Genomic DNA, 16997 nt, shown 5'->3' on the forward strand with positions numbered 1-16997 from the left:
GTAATTTGAACATTTGGCTGTGAATCCATGAGCCATTATGATTATTATATTATTATGGCACACCTTTGAATTTGTTCATCACTTAACTAAACAGACCTAAACCAAACTAAACTAAACAAAGCTAAACTTAACTAAACAAAACTAAACTTAAATAAAAACAAACCTAAACTTAACTAAACAAACCTAAACTTAACTGAACAAACCTAAACTTAACTAAACAAACCTAAACGTAACTAAACTCAAACAAACAGAAGTAAACAAACCCAACCAAATCTAAAGTTAACTAAACTAAAAAAAAACTAAAGTAATAATAACCAAATCGAGCTAAAGAAATCTAAACTAAACTAAACTAAAAATCTAAACAAACCTAAACTATCATTAGCATTAGAACTATTTTATCGGTGAATTAAAGTGTGTGTCAGTGTTTCAGATTGAAACTGTGTTGTTCACTGAGTCGTCCTTCAGCTTCGGGCCATCATGGCGCTCTACACATACATTCAGCAGAGAGAGTGGGCGTGTATTTGTCTTCTTCTGACTGCCTGGTTCCAGCTTAACGCCCCCACAATGCAACTGTGTGACAAACAGAGTTCACCTTGATCCTCCAGTTTCACCACAGAACCACAATAGTCACTGAGACTCTCTGTGAATCATGTCACTGAGGTTTGTTTCAGAGTACGTCAACGTATTGTCCTCAACATAATTGAAGAATCTGTTTAACTTCATGTTTATTTTGGTGGATGATGTCCTCGTTCAAATGAACATAATGACACACATCCTGACATTTAGGATTTGTGTTTTTGAAATGCAACCGATATTTTCCATGCAGGACAAACAAGACTGAAGTGAACACACTCAAACAGCTGAGAGTTCAAGTTTAAGTTTAAGACCACTAGACTAAACAGTGATCAACTTATGGGTGGAAAGATTTTCACGCCGGATGATGATAGACTAATTTTAGAAAACCAGGTGTTACTTCAGGTTTCAACATCTGGTGGACAGTTAAAACCAGGAGAGAGAACAATATATCATTAATGTGCTATTAAAGGTCATGTTGTCAATACAACACTAGTTTCAGTGATGTATTTTATAGTATTTGATATTAATGTTAAACTCAAAGCCAACTACTTAACACAGTATCTCCCTTAAAGAGGCCTCACACATAATACAAATGTGTCACACTGGTTTTGAGAACAGTACATGTTGCTGAAGTAAAAATTTAGACTGTGCTCAGTATTATATATGTTATATTATATATTATATACAGTATATCCATACAAATGCAACACCAATGATTTGCCACTAGATGTCACCATTTTGACTGTATGAACACCTCCCAGAGCTGCTGCTTACATCTGAAGGCCTTCCATTACAAAACACTGCACTTTCATTTGGGGGTTAAAGTGCCATGGGCCAGTGTTTCAGAGGGAGTTTGCATCTCAACTGTGTGTGGCTCTCACCCCCATCCTGATTAAGTGCTTTCAGAATCTGGTTCCCTACCAAAGTCAACATCCCAGCCAGCCTGCGCCCTCATCAGTATGCTTTCAGTACCAACGGATCCACAGAGGGTGCCATATCCACTGCCCTCCACTCAGTCTTCACACAGCTGGAGAATAAGAACAGCGACAACAGGATGCTGTTTGTTGACTTCAGCTCAGCATTCAACACAATCTCACTCATGAAGCTGATTGGAAAACTAAACACAGGCTTGAGTACAAAGCTCAGCAACTGGATATTGGACATGGGCCTCTCAAGCAGACCTAATCTCTAATCTAATCTAATCTAATCTAATCTAATCGAAAATAAAAAATAAACTAAACTAAACTAATGAAACTCATCTAATCAAAACTAATCTAACTAAACAAAACTGATAAAACTAATCAAATTAATCTAAACTGATCTAAGATAATCTTAACTGAACTGAACAAATCTAATATGATCTAAACTAAACTAAACTAATTAAACCAAACTAAACTAAACTAAACTAATCTAATCTAATCTAATCTAAAGGAAGGCTCTACAGTGGATGATTAAACCACCAGAACATCACTGGTACCATGTAGAGAGCATCAGTCACAGCAGTGAAGTGAGATGTCTGCACAGAGCTCAAAGATACTAAAGACAACACCCACCCAGCCACAGTCTGTTCACCCTGCTGCCATCTGACAACAGATACAGAAGCATCTGCTGCTGGACCACCAGACTACACAGCAGCTTCACTCCTCAGACTACACAGCAGCTTCACTCCTCAGGCTGTGAGACTCCTCAACTCATCCCCAACAATCCACACCATAAAACTGAGTTTTTTGTTTGTTTGATTTTTAAATCTTATGCAGCATAAAGGGACTTAAACTCAGTTTTGTTTTACAACCTTTGTGTTATAACGGAAATTGGACTGATTTTTGACCTTTTATAATCAGTTGAGTGAAGTCGGACTAATAGAAATGAAGTGTTACCAGCTACCAGTTACCAGCCTTGGCAGCAGTCAGCAAGAGAGTTCGGCTAACTAGCTCCACTATTCTATGTTACAGCTGAGGCTGCACTGACTTGAACTTGTCAAGTCCTTATAAATAAAGAAATTATAACTGAAATGCATGTCCACGTGTGTCCACTGGGCGACAGCAGAGGATAAACTCAAGTCTCACTTCATTCGACTGTAAGTGAAGTTGCAGCACATCTGTCTTTAAGGATATTTCAGGGTTTAAAGATTCAAACTACACTGATCACTGCATGGTCAACTAAAGAAATAATTTACTTTTCTCTTAGAGTCAGAGAGGAGGACAGCTGAATTAAAGATGACGTGGTTTTTGGTGTGAAAATAGACAAAAACAAACAGGATGTGAGTATTTCGAACTGATTTTAGTTTGTCTCTCCTGCTTTTTTCATTTCAGTTCATTGAAGCGTTACCTGCATGAAGTTTTGATAAAGAAAATCATTATTATTATCATTATTATATCGTTATTTTTTTATTTACTTTATTTTAGGATTAACATTATTTTGTTGTTGTTCTTCTTCTTCTTCTTTTACTGACCTGGCAGAGCGTAGATGAATCACTCATACAGGTGTGTTATTGTCATTAGTTTTAAAACTGAATGCTGTTAAGTTTGGTGAAGAGAACTGTACTTAAACATCTTCAAACTGTTGTGACTACAGTTGCAGTTTGTAATATTCATGATCATCATCTGACAGCAGACGTCTCCACTTCAGTTCAAACTGTGAACTTTAACTGATTTGCTGTTGAATTTGTGCAGGAAGATAAAAGGAGAGTTCAGTCTGACGTCTGTGCAGCAGGTCTGATTTCCTCCTCAGTGTTTACTCTGCTGAGAGCTGAGATAAAGTCTGCAGACACTGTGTGTGTGTGTGTGTCTGTGTGTGTGTGTGTCTGTGTGTGTGTGTGTGTGCGTGTGTGTGTGTCTGTGTGTGTGTAGCAACATCAAGTTAATATTTATTTTGTGGACTGTGAAATGCATCACAAAAGTGTCAGAGAGAGAGAGAGAGAGAGAGAGAGAGAGAGGGGGAGAGAGGGGCTGCAGTCAGTGTGTGAGCAGTAAAGAGAGGGTAGAGTCTCGTCGACAGTTGTTCTCTGACGGTCACTTAGTCTCACGCTTCTTCACCATCTTCTTCATCTTTGGTCATCATGTCAGTTCTTCCTCTGTGGGTGAAAATGTTGCGGCAGGTCTGGAGGTTGAAGGGCATCATCGTCCTCGTCTGCAGTCCGTTCATCCTGCTGCCGCTCGCTGTCAGCACCACGGTGAGACCAGTTCACTGACCAGTTTAATTAACCAGTTCACTGACCAGTTTACTGACCAGTTTAATTAACCAGTTCACTGACCAGTTTACTGACCAGTTTAATTAACCAGTTCACTGACGAGTTTAATTAACCAGTTTAATTAACCAGTTTACTGACCAGTTTAATTAACCAGTTTAAATAACCAGTTTAATTAACCAGTTCACTGACCAGTTTAAATAACTAGTTAACTGAGAAATGACCATCTCAACTTACCTGCTTATTGAATTCTGACCAGTTCGACCCACCAGTTTACTGAGCAGTTACCAGTCTGAACAACCAGCTTATTTAAGTGACAATTTAATTTTGAAGTTAACAGGTTTTTTTTTTTTTTTTAAAAAAAGACCAGTTTACTAAATAATAACCAGTTACCAGTTAACTGAGCACTCAGCAGTCTAAAACCCATGTTCACTCAACACTGACCAGTTTAAATGGTAGTTTACTGAATAATAACAGATGCATGTTGCCAGTTTAAAGAGCTGTAGTCAGTATAAATAACCAGTTTACTGAGCAACAACCAGTTCAAGTTATCAGTTTAACCAGCACAGACCAATTCAAGTTACCAGTTAAAGAGCAAACCAGTTAAAATAACCACATCATCCAAGATTAATCAGTTTAAATACAAGTTCAAAAAAATGTAATTCAAGTACCAAACATTAAAGTACTTATTATTCACAGTGACCTGTTTCAGAATAATGAATATTACTGAAGTAAAATTATTGATGTTTCCATCACTTTAATGTTGCAGCTGGTAAAAGTGGAGTTAATGTTAATAACTTGATACAATGCTTTAATCACTATAACACATTATAATACTATTAGTTGGTTATATGAATAATGTTAATTTGCAGTAGGTAATCAGTTACTTGGAAAATGGAAATACTCAAGTGAAGAACAACGGCCTCAAAATTGTATTAAGTACAACACTTACACACTATATACTTAGTTTCACTTGGCGAACTGAACATGATGCTAGATTAACCAGTTTACTGTTAACTGGTTCATTTAACTTTTAAAAATTAAGGAGTTCTGTTTTTTTGATCTTCTGGTTCTTTGTGATTTCCCTCCAGCTGCTCGGACACTCAGCAGGCTGCGTTCACAACTTTCTGTCACTGATTGACAAACAGATTCCAGTCGGTGTAAAAGTTCACTGTCATAAGTTACCGACAGGAAAACATCACAACACCGAACAGAAGTCATAATCAGAAGAACTCAGAGTTTTTAATTGCTTTATTTCTACAGTGTATAAATACTCTGTTACAGTCCTGCATTTAAAACTTAAGTTAAAGTATCTTAAACATCAGATATTTAAAAACACCAGTACTTTTACATGTCATACTAAAAAGTACACTTGCATCCTTTTTTCTTAAATGAGGTTTTGAATGCAGGACTTTTACTTGTAGTGGAGTATTTTTTTTGTATTTATACTTTAGTAAAGGATCTGAATACTTCATCCATCACTGGGAAAAGATGCTGGTCTTGGTCGAAGCTCTTTGTGTTACTGCCTCTCTACGACCTCTCTGTAGTATAAGAACTTAATACTTCCTGGTCCGGACATCATCCAGGTGCCAACTACGCTTCCTACAAAGTATTTTGTTGTATCTAAAGTTTTGTGTGGAGAACACGTGTGAAGCTGTGTGAGGGAACACAGAGAGGTCTGAATAACAACGAGGTGAAATGAGCCATGACACAGGTTTTTCTTTCTCTGAGGCTGCTGAGCTGATGACTCTGTCCAAACACACCGACTGTGTTTGTCTTAACTTTCATTCAAATAAAGACACACACACACACACACACACACACACACACACACCTGCTGTGAGGTGTTGATTTCTGGGAAAAGTTACCTGAGCCTTTTAGAAACAGAAGCTGAAGCAGAAGATTTTCCTCTATTTGTTATTTCATAACTATAAAGCAGTGGTGGGATGTAACTGAGTATATTTACTCAAGTGATGGACTTAAGCAGTGTTGTATTAAGTACCCCAACTCATACTCGAGTAAAAGTAAACATATCGTGTTAAAATATTAGTAAAAGTGAAAGTCAGCCATATGAACATTCATTGACTAACTGATATTTAAAGTACTTAAGTTTCAAAAGAACAAGTAAAATCAAATTACACATATATTTACATGTATCTAAGACTGTATACTATAGGTCGAGTGAGTATTGGATTGGAGTATTCAGCATTTTTCTGATTATTGGAATCCAAGTTTTTTTATTGATTAATTTAAACTTTGGCTCTGATGCAACATGTAATGTGTAAAGTAACTAGTAACTTAAGTTGTCAAATAAATGTCGAGAAAGAAGTATAATATTCGTTCCAAAAGTAAAAAGTAGCAGAAAATGGAAATAGTCAAGTAAAGTACAAGTACCTCAAAATTGTACTTGAGTTGTACTTAGAGTGTTTTCATTTCCTTGTACTTTCTACTTCTACTCCACTACATGGAGACACACACACGTTTCAGGTGTTTTTACTCTCTTTTGTCCGTCAGTCGAGTTGATCATGAGAACTCTTAATCGTCTCAGCTGGATTCTGGCCTCCAGCAGGTGAACGAACACAAACTGTCCGGTGAGCAGACGGGTTGTAAATCCTCGCGGACCGTCAGTGAGATTCCAGCTCAGCGTTCACAGCACGAGTCTGAATCAACATGCCTTCGTCTTTCTACACAAACAATGTTTGATACGTTACACAACAAGACTGAATACAGATGAGACTGTGAGTCCTTCTGACTGTTGCATGTTGTTGTGGGTCTAACAATTAACCTGTAAAAGTGTGTCTGTGTGTGTGTGTGTGTGTGTGTAGGAGGCAGCCTGTGCTTATGTCATAGCCCTCATGGCGGTGTACTGGTGCACTGAGGTGTTGCCGCTGGCAGTGACGGCGCTGCTGCCGACCATCCTGTTCCCCGTCCTCGGCATCATGGAGTCCAAAGATGTAAGACTGGACACAAATACACACACACACACACACACACACACACACACACACACACGCACACACACAGCTGGTACTGAGCGTACATGTGGTGCTGTAAACTGTACGCTGGTGCTATTGGTCCTGACATTACAAAGATTTAAGAAACTATAACTGTCAGAGAAGCACTGACGTGTCAACATGATGTGTAATCTGTGTGTGTTGTTGTTCTCCAGGTGTGTATGCAGTACCTGAAGGACACCAACATGCTGTTTGTGGGGGGGCTGATGGTGGCCGTGGCAGTGGAGCACTGGAACCTCCACAAACGCATCGCGCTCAGAGTGCTGCTGCTGGTCGGGGTCCGACCCGCCCTGTGAGTCTCCTGCACTGCACTGAACCACAATGAATGTTGGAGTTACAACAGGGTTTAGGATACAAGTTTTTGTTTTTGATGAGCTCCTCTTCCCATGTCTCTCAGGTTGATGCTCGGCTTCATGGGAGTGACGGCCTTCCTGTCCATGTGGATCAGCAACACGGCCACCACTGCCATGATGGTCCCCATCGTCCAGGCCATCCTGGACCAGCTCAACTGCAACATAGACCCTGAACCTTCCTCCAAGACCCAGAGAAGGAGTCTGGCTGTACACGAGGAACATGAGGAGAAAACCAGCAGCATCCTGCCAACAGCTCTTCCTCTGGAGAACGGTACGATCGATGCACTTCGCTTTACAGATTGAAGAATCTAACTTGTGAATCATTAAGTGACCAATGTTTTTCCTGTTGTCTGACACTGATCCTCTGGATGTTTCCTCACAGGTCAGAACGGTGTCACTTTGGCACAAGGAATCTCGGAGAAAACCAGCAATCAAGAAGACAAGATGTCCTCTGAGCAGAAAGCGTCAGAGGGTCAGATGGGCAGACAGGAAGTCACCAAACCTCCACCTCAGGACAAACCTCCATCAGACTGCTCATACAGTGGGCCAGGTGAGTCCACAGAGGAGATTCACTGAACTAAAGTTTACACATTTGAATCAGTCCTTTAAATGACTCTACTTTGTGTCTGTGTCAGTGGTCGTGTCGGTGGAGAAGGTCTGCTGTCAGATGGAGTTGGAGGAGCTGAGCGACGAGGAGGAGGAGAGGAGGGAGATGAGTAAAGGTCTCCTGCTGTGTGTGTGTTACGCTGCCAGCATCGGAGGCATCGCTACTCTGACCGGAACCGGACCCAACCTGGTTCTGATCGGACAGATGAACCAGTAAGTGCTAATATACAAACAGACGGAAACAAAAATCTCACTTCTTACTGTGAAGTTAAAATCTATCGTCTTTTGTTACTTCCTGTCTGGCTCCTCCTCACAGACTCTTCCCTCAGAATGGTGATGTCATCAACTTTGCATCCTGGTTTGGGTTCGCCTTCCCCACCATGGTGCTGATGCTGACGCTCGCCTGGTTCTGGCTGCAGTTCCTCTACATCGGTTGCAAGTGAGTCGCTTCACCAGAACACATTTTCACGTTTTGTGAAATGTCGTTTCTTGAACTGTTGTTGTGTTTTGACCCTCAGGGCCACCATAGTTATTATCGTTGGCAGTTATCACATTAAGACCACATTTTAACTTTCTATCTATACTTTAAAATGCAGATCATTAAAGGTGCATTTTGATTTTGATTTGTCGCAGCCTGCGGAAGACGTGGGGTTGCGGGGCGGTTCAGTCGGAGAAGGAGCGAGCAGCGTACGAGGTGATCAGAGACGAGCATCGTCGTTTGGGACGGATGAGTTACGCGGAGATCAGCGTCCTGGCGCTCTTCATCCTCATGGTGGTGCTGTGGTTCACACGAGACCCGCGCTTCATGGACGGCTGGGCGACTCACGTCTTCAACGCCAAGTCAGAGTGAGTACCAAAAAGATACTACACGAGTTTATGTTGTTTTTGTGTCACATACAAGTTCCTGGAAGATGCAAAAATACTGAGGACTGTTAGATTCACAAAAACAGAATCTTTTCATTCAGATTTCAACCTGCGTTCAGCTGAGAGGACCTGAGACCATGTTGAACTCTGTGTGTTTATATCTCCTCAGTCTGGACTGTAGCTCTTTTTTAACAGAAAGGCTGCCTTGAATAAATCTGTCACGTTTCTGTGTGTGTGTGTGTGTGTGTGTGCATTAATATAAAGTGGAAAAAAGCTTCAGTTCAGAGGACTGAATGAACCCAAACTGCTGTTAAACGCAGACCTCGCCTCGGGGCAAAATCCCTGGACACACAGGAATCAGAGGCGAAGAACAAACAGAGGAAACGTGTCCTGAGTACAAACTGTAAACTTTGGTGTCACGCCAACAGCTGAGGCTCTGACCTGTGGTACTGAGCTGCTCGCTGTCGCTGCATGATCTGCACACTTCATCAGGCTGCAGGTTACAGAGGCCGCCATTAATCTGATTATAGTGAAGTGAACAGAACCTGCCACAAGTTCAGAGTCGGATCCTTTGAACGTTGTGGATGTGTGATGAGACTAGTTGATTGTTTTTTCGTGAATGGCCGAATGACGTACAGCTTGAATGTTGCTGCCGCAAGAAATTGTGGGACGGCATTATCTCCTTTCTTCTGTAAAGGATGGTCCCATGTTTCCACTGCTGAAGGAAATACGACATGAGACACCTTTCCTACAAGAAATCAAACCCTTCTTATCACGGCTGACTCTGAGATACATCCAGGTCATGTCACTCATCTTCTTAAGCAAAAGAAAAAGACTTTTCGATCACAACCAGAGTTCCAACTCTGAGACCCTCAGTCCTCATCCCCACTGGCTCCACCCCCTCACCTGTCACCTGCTTTCTTATCCATACACACTCATTCATAAACTGCCAGCTGGGTCACATGACGAGCAGAGGACGCCATCCATTGATCTGTTTGTCCTCACAGATGTTTTTGGCTGTTAACTGTGTTGTTTTTTTAAGTACGAGAAGAGAACACATCAGGACATCGGCAGTCTGGGATTTCAAAACAAAAGTCCATTTCTCAGAAGAGGGAGAAATAAATCATTTATTTCATTAAACTTTCCTGAACTCCGTTCATAAACGTAATGTTTGCAGTTCAGTTGGAGTAAACACCTTTGAGACATGCAGATACAGACTGATGTTCAATTAAAATATTTAGTCAAAGAGATAGATTCACATAAAAATATTCGTAGTGTTTGTAAATGTTTTATAATTGAGTCCTGAGATCAAACATTAATGAGTCATGTTTCATAAACGTAATCCTTCTAAACTGAATCAGAAGTGCATTTATCCAAAGCACGTTACAGTTTTTGCCTCTCACAGACAAACTGAACCAAGCGCTGAATGTAACAGAACGCATCTTCTCATGTTGTCACTGAAGTTACTATCACTATCACACTGTCACTGTCTCTGCATGAGACCAACGGAAAATAGGCTATGACACGTTAGAATCCAAAAGGACGCAGTAAACTCACAACTGATGGGGAACGTGCACTATTTTTTCCCAGATGATGCTTCATCTGTGTTGAAATTGGCAGGAGGAGAGATTGTTAGCTATTAGCAGCTGGTGGGCAACAGAGTCTTGTACGGGTCATTACCACCTCTGATTGGTTGTGTTCTCCCTTGACTCACACTGTTCACTTCACGCATAGTGTAGCGTGGTTATGCTGGAGTTTTCCCAGTAAACACACCAACCTCTTCGGCCTCTCTCCCGGTCTTCTGCTGCTCGTCGGGGTCACTCATCCTCCAGAGCAGCTCTTCAAAGTGTCTCTGGGCTCGTTAGGCTGAGCAGACAGGCTGGGTGTCCGTGGGGCTACCCCGCCGATGGTCCACTAACTAACCCACAAACACTGCAGCTGCGGCAGCCGAAGAAGTCGGTGTGTTTACCAGGGAAACTACAGCTCATGATCCACTCTGTCAGCTGCATCGCTGGTTGTTTGTTTTACAAACTAGCCACAAGAAAAACTTGAGCACAAACCAATGACACCAGACGACCTTTGAACCACGCAGGTTAGGAACTGGCACGTTAGCTAGCTAATTCTTTTCTTTTTCTTTTGTGGTGTGATTGAACAGTAAATTCATCATGGCCCACTGACCTCCCTCCCTCTCTCTGGTTGTCCAGTGGACTCTAGACTACTAGTGCCAGGAAATCTCTCTCAGATTTATTCAGTTTGTTTGATGGGAAGAAGGCACCTATCATTACCTACAATACTTGAGTAATTGTATTTACTTTCCTTCACTTAGCCCTAAGTTTTTTTTTCTTTCTGTAATGAAGACAAAGTGTTGATGAGAATCAGTCTAATAAACACTTCACCTTTGATATGGGAAAAAAAAAGAAATGAAAACAATTTTGTGCAGTCGAGAACATTTATGGACTGGAGACAGGAGTCACAGATCTGATGTTTGTCAGTTAGTTTAGTTTAGTGTGACACTTCTTTCTCCTCAACCCAAAAAACAAGGTTAAAGGCAGCAGGACGCAGACTCGTGATCTCTTGGCCTGGTTTTAAAGGGAGTTGTGGGGAATCGATCACCTTGGACCTGCAGATTGTGCAAACAGATGGTTTCAACATGTTTCCTGATTACACAGTGTGATAGTGAAGCTCAGACATGCAGATGGACATCTGATCGTACTCAGACTTAACCTGGTGTCACTCACAAATAAGGACATAAAACTGAATGGTGAGACAATGTGTTGCGTGTGTGAAGCTGAGGACAATTATCAGCTGAATCTGCAGCTTCATCGTGAGTTTCAGCTCACTGTTTATCTGTCCAGACACGTCTTTACTGTTCTGGTCCCTGTACACTACCTTCTGAGCTGACAGACACAGTCAGAGACGAGCTGGTGAGAATGGTGGAGTGTTTGGGAGCTCCGTCCGTTACTGATATGGTGGCATATGTTGTTTTGGCAGTCAGTGGCAAGCAACTTATTTTGTCTTTTAGGTATGAAACTGTGTTTGAAAGTTTCATTTGGACATGACCTGCAAAATAGAATTGTTAAACTAATTATTAAATAGTTTTTCCTCAAAATGTGAAGAAATAGTGAAACTTTCACACGTGATATCATATCAGAAAGTGCACACAGTTTGTAATTTGAACTCTAAACTAATCATAAACTTTATACACTCTGAACACTGAAAATTCCTGTTTTTTCAACGAAAGCCCTCGAAAGGTTGAAATAAAGCACACAAAACGCCCGAGCGGACTTTTGGTCGCACCATGTGGAGATCTGCCAGGAGATCTGAATCAATAAAGACTTACTGATAAAGAGGATTTGGATTTTAAAAATCAATATATTAAACATAAAATCAATTTATTTCAATTTCTATTGATCCTGATTGCTTGAAAAAAATGTAAATTCTCTTTTTGTGTTTGCAGGTTCGTCACTGATGCGACCGTCTCTCTGTTTGTTGCCATTTTGTTGTTTGTTCTTCCCTCTGAGCCACCGTACTTCCTCTGCTTCTGGAGGAGGTCTGACACAGGTAACACACACACACACACACACACACACATACACACACACATACACATCATACACACACACACAGCAGACAGACTACATTGATTTGTGTGCATGTTTTTTATCCAATCAGAGTCCCAGGTGTCGCGAGGCCCCGCCCCTCCTCTGCTCACCTGGCAGGTTACACAGAAGAAGATGCCGTGGAACATCGTCCTGCTGCTGGGAGGAGGCTTCGCTCTGGCCAAAGGCAGTGAGGTGTGTGTGTGTGTGTGTGTGTGTGTGTGTGTGTGTGTGTGTGTGTCTGTGTGTGTGTGTGTGTGTGTGTGTGTGTTTCCTGTACTTGTATTGTTGTGCAGATCAGAGTTTTAGATCTTCAGAGGGTGACGTTGATGATGTTTTTGTAGAGTGAGGACTGTTTGGAAAGAACAAAGTTGACACAGTTGGGACGTTATTGACGAAAAGAAACTTTCTTGGCAGGTTAGAATATCGTTTGAAAGAAAGAGCTTTAGGAAAGTGGGGGTATTTCTGAATGTGGCAACATGTTTGGAGTCGGGAATGTCGCAAATAGTTTGAATAACAGCTGACCTCTTGCAAATGTGGAAAGTAGTAGCATTATGAAATGCAGAATTCAATAGCAGAAAATCTCCTCCCATTAAAAATAAGGTCAACAACCCCTGGTAGTGTGGATGTAAGGCGTAAACGTAGCAAAAGTTATGCATTTTAAAAAGGAAGCTTAGTGAAGCAGAAAATACATGCTGATATTTGGTTTTCTTCACACTAACATTACAGGATGTGCAGGAGTTAACTGACACTCTGCAATCAATCAGAATCGAGTATTCACCCAGACCATGGTATTAGATCAAATTCAATTATTCAAAAAATAAATTAGACAACAATAGAGGCCTGTCCCTAATATAGGCCTAATTTAAATAAATACTTTGTCCTGATATCTGAGAATTTATGGTTGACATTTGTCAGCTTTGTACTAACACAACAGGATGTGCAGAGGTGGGAGGTAATCAAATACAAATTTAGTCAGTGTTTTAGTTAGTTAGTTACTGTACTGAAGTAGATGTTTCAGGTATCTGTACTTTACTTGAGTATTTTATCTTCTGACTTTCCCTCTCTACATCTGAACACAAATATCTGAACTTTCTCCTCCTCACATTTTCAAAACAGGCTCGTTACTTCAGTTTGAAGCATTTAAGGGGGGTTATGGATGAGAAATGTCCTTCAGATGGATACTTTTTATTTTGATACTCTGAGGACATTTCAGAGCCTGTACTTGATTACTTCGACTTGTGTAAATAATGTGTGTACTTTTGACACCTCTGATGACGTCTGTGTGTTGTCAGGAGTCCGGTCTGTCCCGCTGGCTCGGCACTCAGATGACGCCGCTCCACTCCATCCCTCCCTGGGCCATCGCCGTCATCCTCTGCCTCCTCATCGCCACCTTCACCGAGTGTGCCAGCAACGTCGCCACGGCGACGCTCTTCATGCCCGTCCTTGCCTCCATGGTATCAAAACACATACACACACATACACACAGTTTCAGTACACTCACGATACATGCAGTGAGTACACATTGTGACAGTCGCTCATCATCGGAGCAGGGGAGGGCGGGGTCAGTTTTATTTTGTTAATCTTCTGCACTTCCTGTAGATGTTTGACTTTAAACAGTGACAGAGATAAAATGTATTAAATGAATGTTTTTCTGTGTGACCTGACTCAGTCCCAGTCTATAAGCCTGAACCCTCTGTACGTGATGATCCCCTGCACCCTCAGCGCCTCCTTCGCCTTCATGCTGCCGGTGGCCACGCCCCCCAATGCCATCGTCTTCTCTTACGGTATCCTCAAAGTGTCCGACATGGTGAGTCCTGCTTCTGTTGGGACAAGAATAAAAGACTCATCAGAACCATCCGAGGAAGTCATAATAACCCCCTCCTTCTCTTAAATTGTGCCCCCTGCAGGCTAAAGCAGGCGTGGTGATGAACATCATCGGGATCGGCTGCATCAGTCTGGCCATCAACAGTTGGGGCCGCGTCATGTTCAGCCTGGACTCTTTCCCTTCATGGGCCAACACCACTGCACCGGTGTAGGAACAACAACCTGCTGCCTCATCTTTACTTTCAGGCTTTATCACTCAAATCAACTCTGAGATTTTGGGTGAAATTTGTTTTTGTATTCTGCAGCTTGTGACTGCTGCTTCTGAGCCACCAGAAACATCGATTTGATGTTTGGACCTCCTCACTACTGATGTAGAGAGTGTTTCACAGTGTTTTTTGTCAGACTCAGGCTCCACTAAAGGATCTGTCAGCTGCTGCAGTTAAAGGGCATACCGTTAACTCTCTGACTGAATGCTGTCTCGTGCTTTTCTGGTTTACAGTCTGCTCTAACTGGATCCCTCGTAGTGGCTTCTTTGACTGTTTTAGAAACATTTCACTGGCTAGTTATGGGGCAAGGCCATGCACACACTTAAAAAAATCTATTTTATAAATGAGAGATTTATGAAATTGCCAAAGCTTGCCATCGTATGTTTCAGTGGGTGGCCTGGCCCCAGACAGTTTCACAATAAGCAAAGTGTGATAAAAATCACGGCGATGGCGTGCATTTATAGTTTTAATTGGGAATCCAAGACGCAACCTGGATGATTGAGCCCATTTACTTTCTATATTTTCTTCCGACCAGTGGTTATTGTAAAATCATTTCATGTTTTTCACCTTATTGAAAGGCACATCTAAACAGCACAGCACAGTTCAGAGAGGTTATTTTGAAGCCACTGTGAGACACCGACCACTTGCCTCTTCAATGACTCTGCAGTCTTTTGTGGGGTCTTTGATAAGACATAGATGATTGCATTATCAGCATATATCTGACACCCAACCTCTTTACAGCTGTGTGGTAGCTCTTTACTGTTTAGGCAAAATAGCAGCGGTCCCTGAATGGAGCCAGTTTTGAAGAGGTGATATTGAACCTTTTATTTTAACACATTGCTCTCGATTCCCGATTATGAACAACTCAAAGGGCATTACATTGTTTATACCGTGGTCAATAGCCAAAGTAAAAATATTCAACCCTTAATTTATATTTTCATAACTTGCATTTTCAGTTGGTGATCAAAATCTAAAGGTTTTTTTTCCAAGCCATAACACTGACTAATACCTGGAACAATCACTACAATCCCATAAGGTTCTTACATAATGGAAACGTGTTCGCTACTCCTGTAAAAATGACGGACCTTAGATACAACTTAGCAATAGGAGATAAACTAGTCTGCTCATCTTATTGAACACTTCAGCTCAGCTGTTAGCCAAAATGCTAACGTTAGGCTAGCATGAGTCAAAGTCATTAACACCATGTACGGTTGTCAAACAGTAAATAGCCAGATAGCTAACCAGCCGTCTCATTGTCCCCAAATCAATTTCAACATTTTCGCTAACAAATGATGTCCGTGTGTGTCAGCGGCAGCCAGAAGGTGAGAGTTGAACAGTGAACGGGATGTGAGACGATCGCGTGTTCAGAGGGACGATGTAGACTTCTTCTTGCAGCTTGTGTGTTACAGGCGCCATCCTGTGGTGCACTGAAGGACTACACTCAGTGATGTAAATAATATATTTAGATTTGATACAGACAATAATGCATTAATTTAGAACGATGAACAGATATTTTCAATGGAACTTGTCAGTATATCAGGAAATAACTGACACTCTGCAGCCAATCAGAATTGAGTATTCACCCAGAACATTGTGTTAAATCAAATTCAGTGAAAAGATAAATGAAATGGAAATAGAGGCCTGTCCCTAATATAGGCCTAATTTATATAAATACTTGGTTCTAATATCTGATCATTTCTGGTTAATTTCTCCTTTAAAATAAAACTTTCAACACAAAAACGTAGTTAAACATTGAAAAGGTAAATAATAATCAGTACGACTGATAAAACAGACGTGACTCTTTCAGTGTTATATTTAATCATCATTTGTTCCTCTGCAGCGACTTTATTTACAGATCTGTAAATTATTTGCGAAACTGGCTCCCTGTGAATTGGAATTATTTTAAGTTGTTAGAAAGAACACTGTTTGTACATTTTATATCTATTTAAACATGTTTTTATTCAGTAGCATATAAGTGAGAGAATGTGTACTGTACATATGTAACCTTCAGAGTTTTGTACCATCTTGTTACTAACAGTTGTATTTGGTATTAATAAAAACTGATCTTTAAAGAAATGTGTGACAACAAATGTTTTATTGTATTATTAAAGCACTGATATTTTTTACAAAGCTTTTATATCAGTTTATATGATGTGTGTGGTCGTACTTAAAACCAAGTTCTCTTCTTTAACATAATTCTGAGACTGAACAAGACAGAAGAAACAAAACACTGAAAACTAAAAGGGCCTCCAATATTAAGTGTTACTCACAGAGCTTAAAATGTTTCTGTGATGAATAGTCATGACTGCATTGATCTGTTGCAGTGTTGCAACTAAAATAAAATAATCTTAAATGTTCGTGATTTTTCTATATCTCACAACATTTGTTCAGTTTGAGATGATTCTCTGTAGAATTGAGAGTTCACAACTACCAGAGACAATTTCATATTGCACTAAGACATTTGTTGATATGATAATATTTATTAGTGCAGCTTTAAGGAAAGTTAAATCAGATTTGCTAAACATTTGAGGGTTGTCCGGTGCTGTTACCCACACGAACTGTATTTGAGTTTTAAAACTGTTTTCAATTTTAAAAAAAACATGAAGCCTCGAAGTTTTTAGATTTGTTAAACAACACAAACTTGATTTTCACTATCTGACAGCTGGAGTTACAGATTTCATATTACTTACTGCCATTTCTTTATT

The 16997-nt window shown here is 40.7% G+C and overlaps 1 protein-coding gene across 1 annotated transcript; it reads left to right on the forward strand.

The window, feature by feature from the left end:
• The first annotated feature begins 3532 nt into the window (after positions 1 to 3532).
• Positions 3533 to 16368, forward strand: LOC141006825 (Na(+)/citrate cotransporter-like). Its single transcript, XM_073479081.1, has 13 exons — positions 3533 to 3748; positions 6589 to 6717; positions 6933 to 7069; positions 7175 to 7401; positions 7513 to 7680; positions 7766 to 7949; positions 8053 to 8175; positions 8370 to 8582; positions 12058 to 12161; positions 12273 to 12394; positions 13495 to 13656; positions 13872 to 14009; positions 14110 to 16368. The coding sequence occupies exons 1-13, from the start codon at positions 3635 to 3637 to the stop codon at positions 14236 to 14238; spliced, it is 1950 nt and encodes a 649-aa protein (XP_073335182.1). The 5' UTR covers positions 3533 to 3634; the 3' UTR covers positions 14239 to 16368.
• Positions 16369 to 16997: the final 629 nt, after the last annotated feature.

The sequence above is a fragment of the Pagrus major genome, chromosome 13 (assembly GCF_040436345.1).
Source record: "Pagrus major chromosome 13, Pma_NU_1.0".
NCBI classification, from domain to species: Eukaryota; Metazoa; Chordata; class Actinopteri; order Spariformes; family Sparidae; genus Pagrus; species Pagrus major.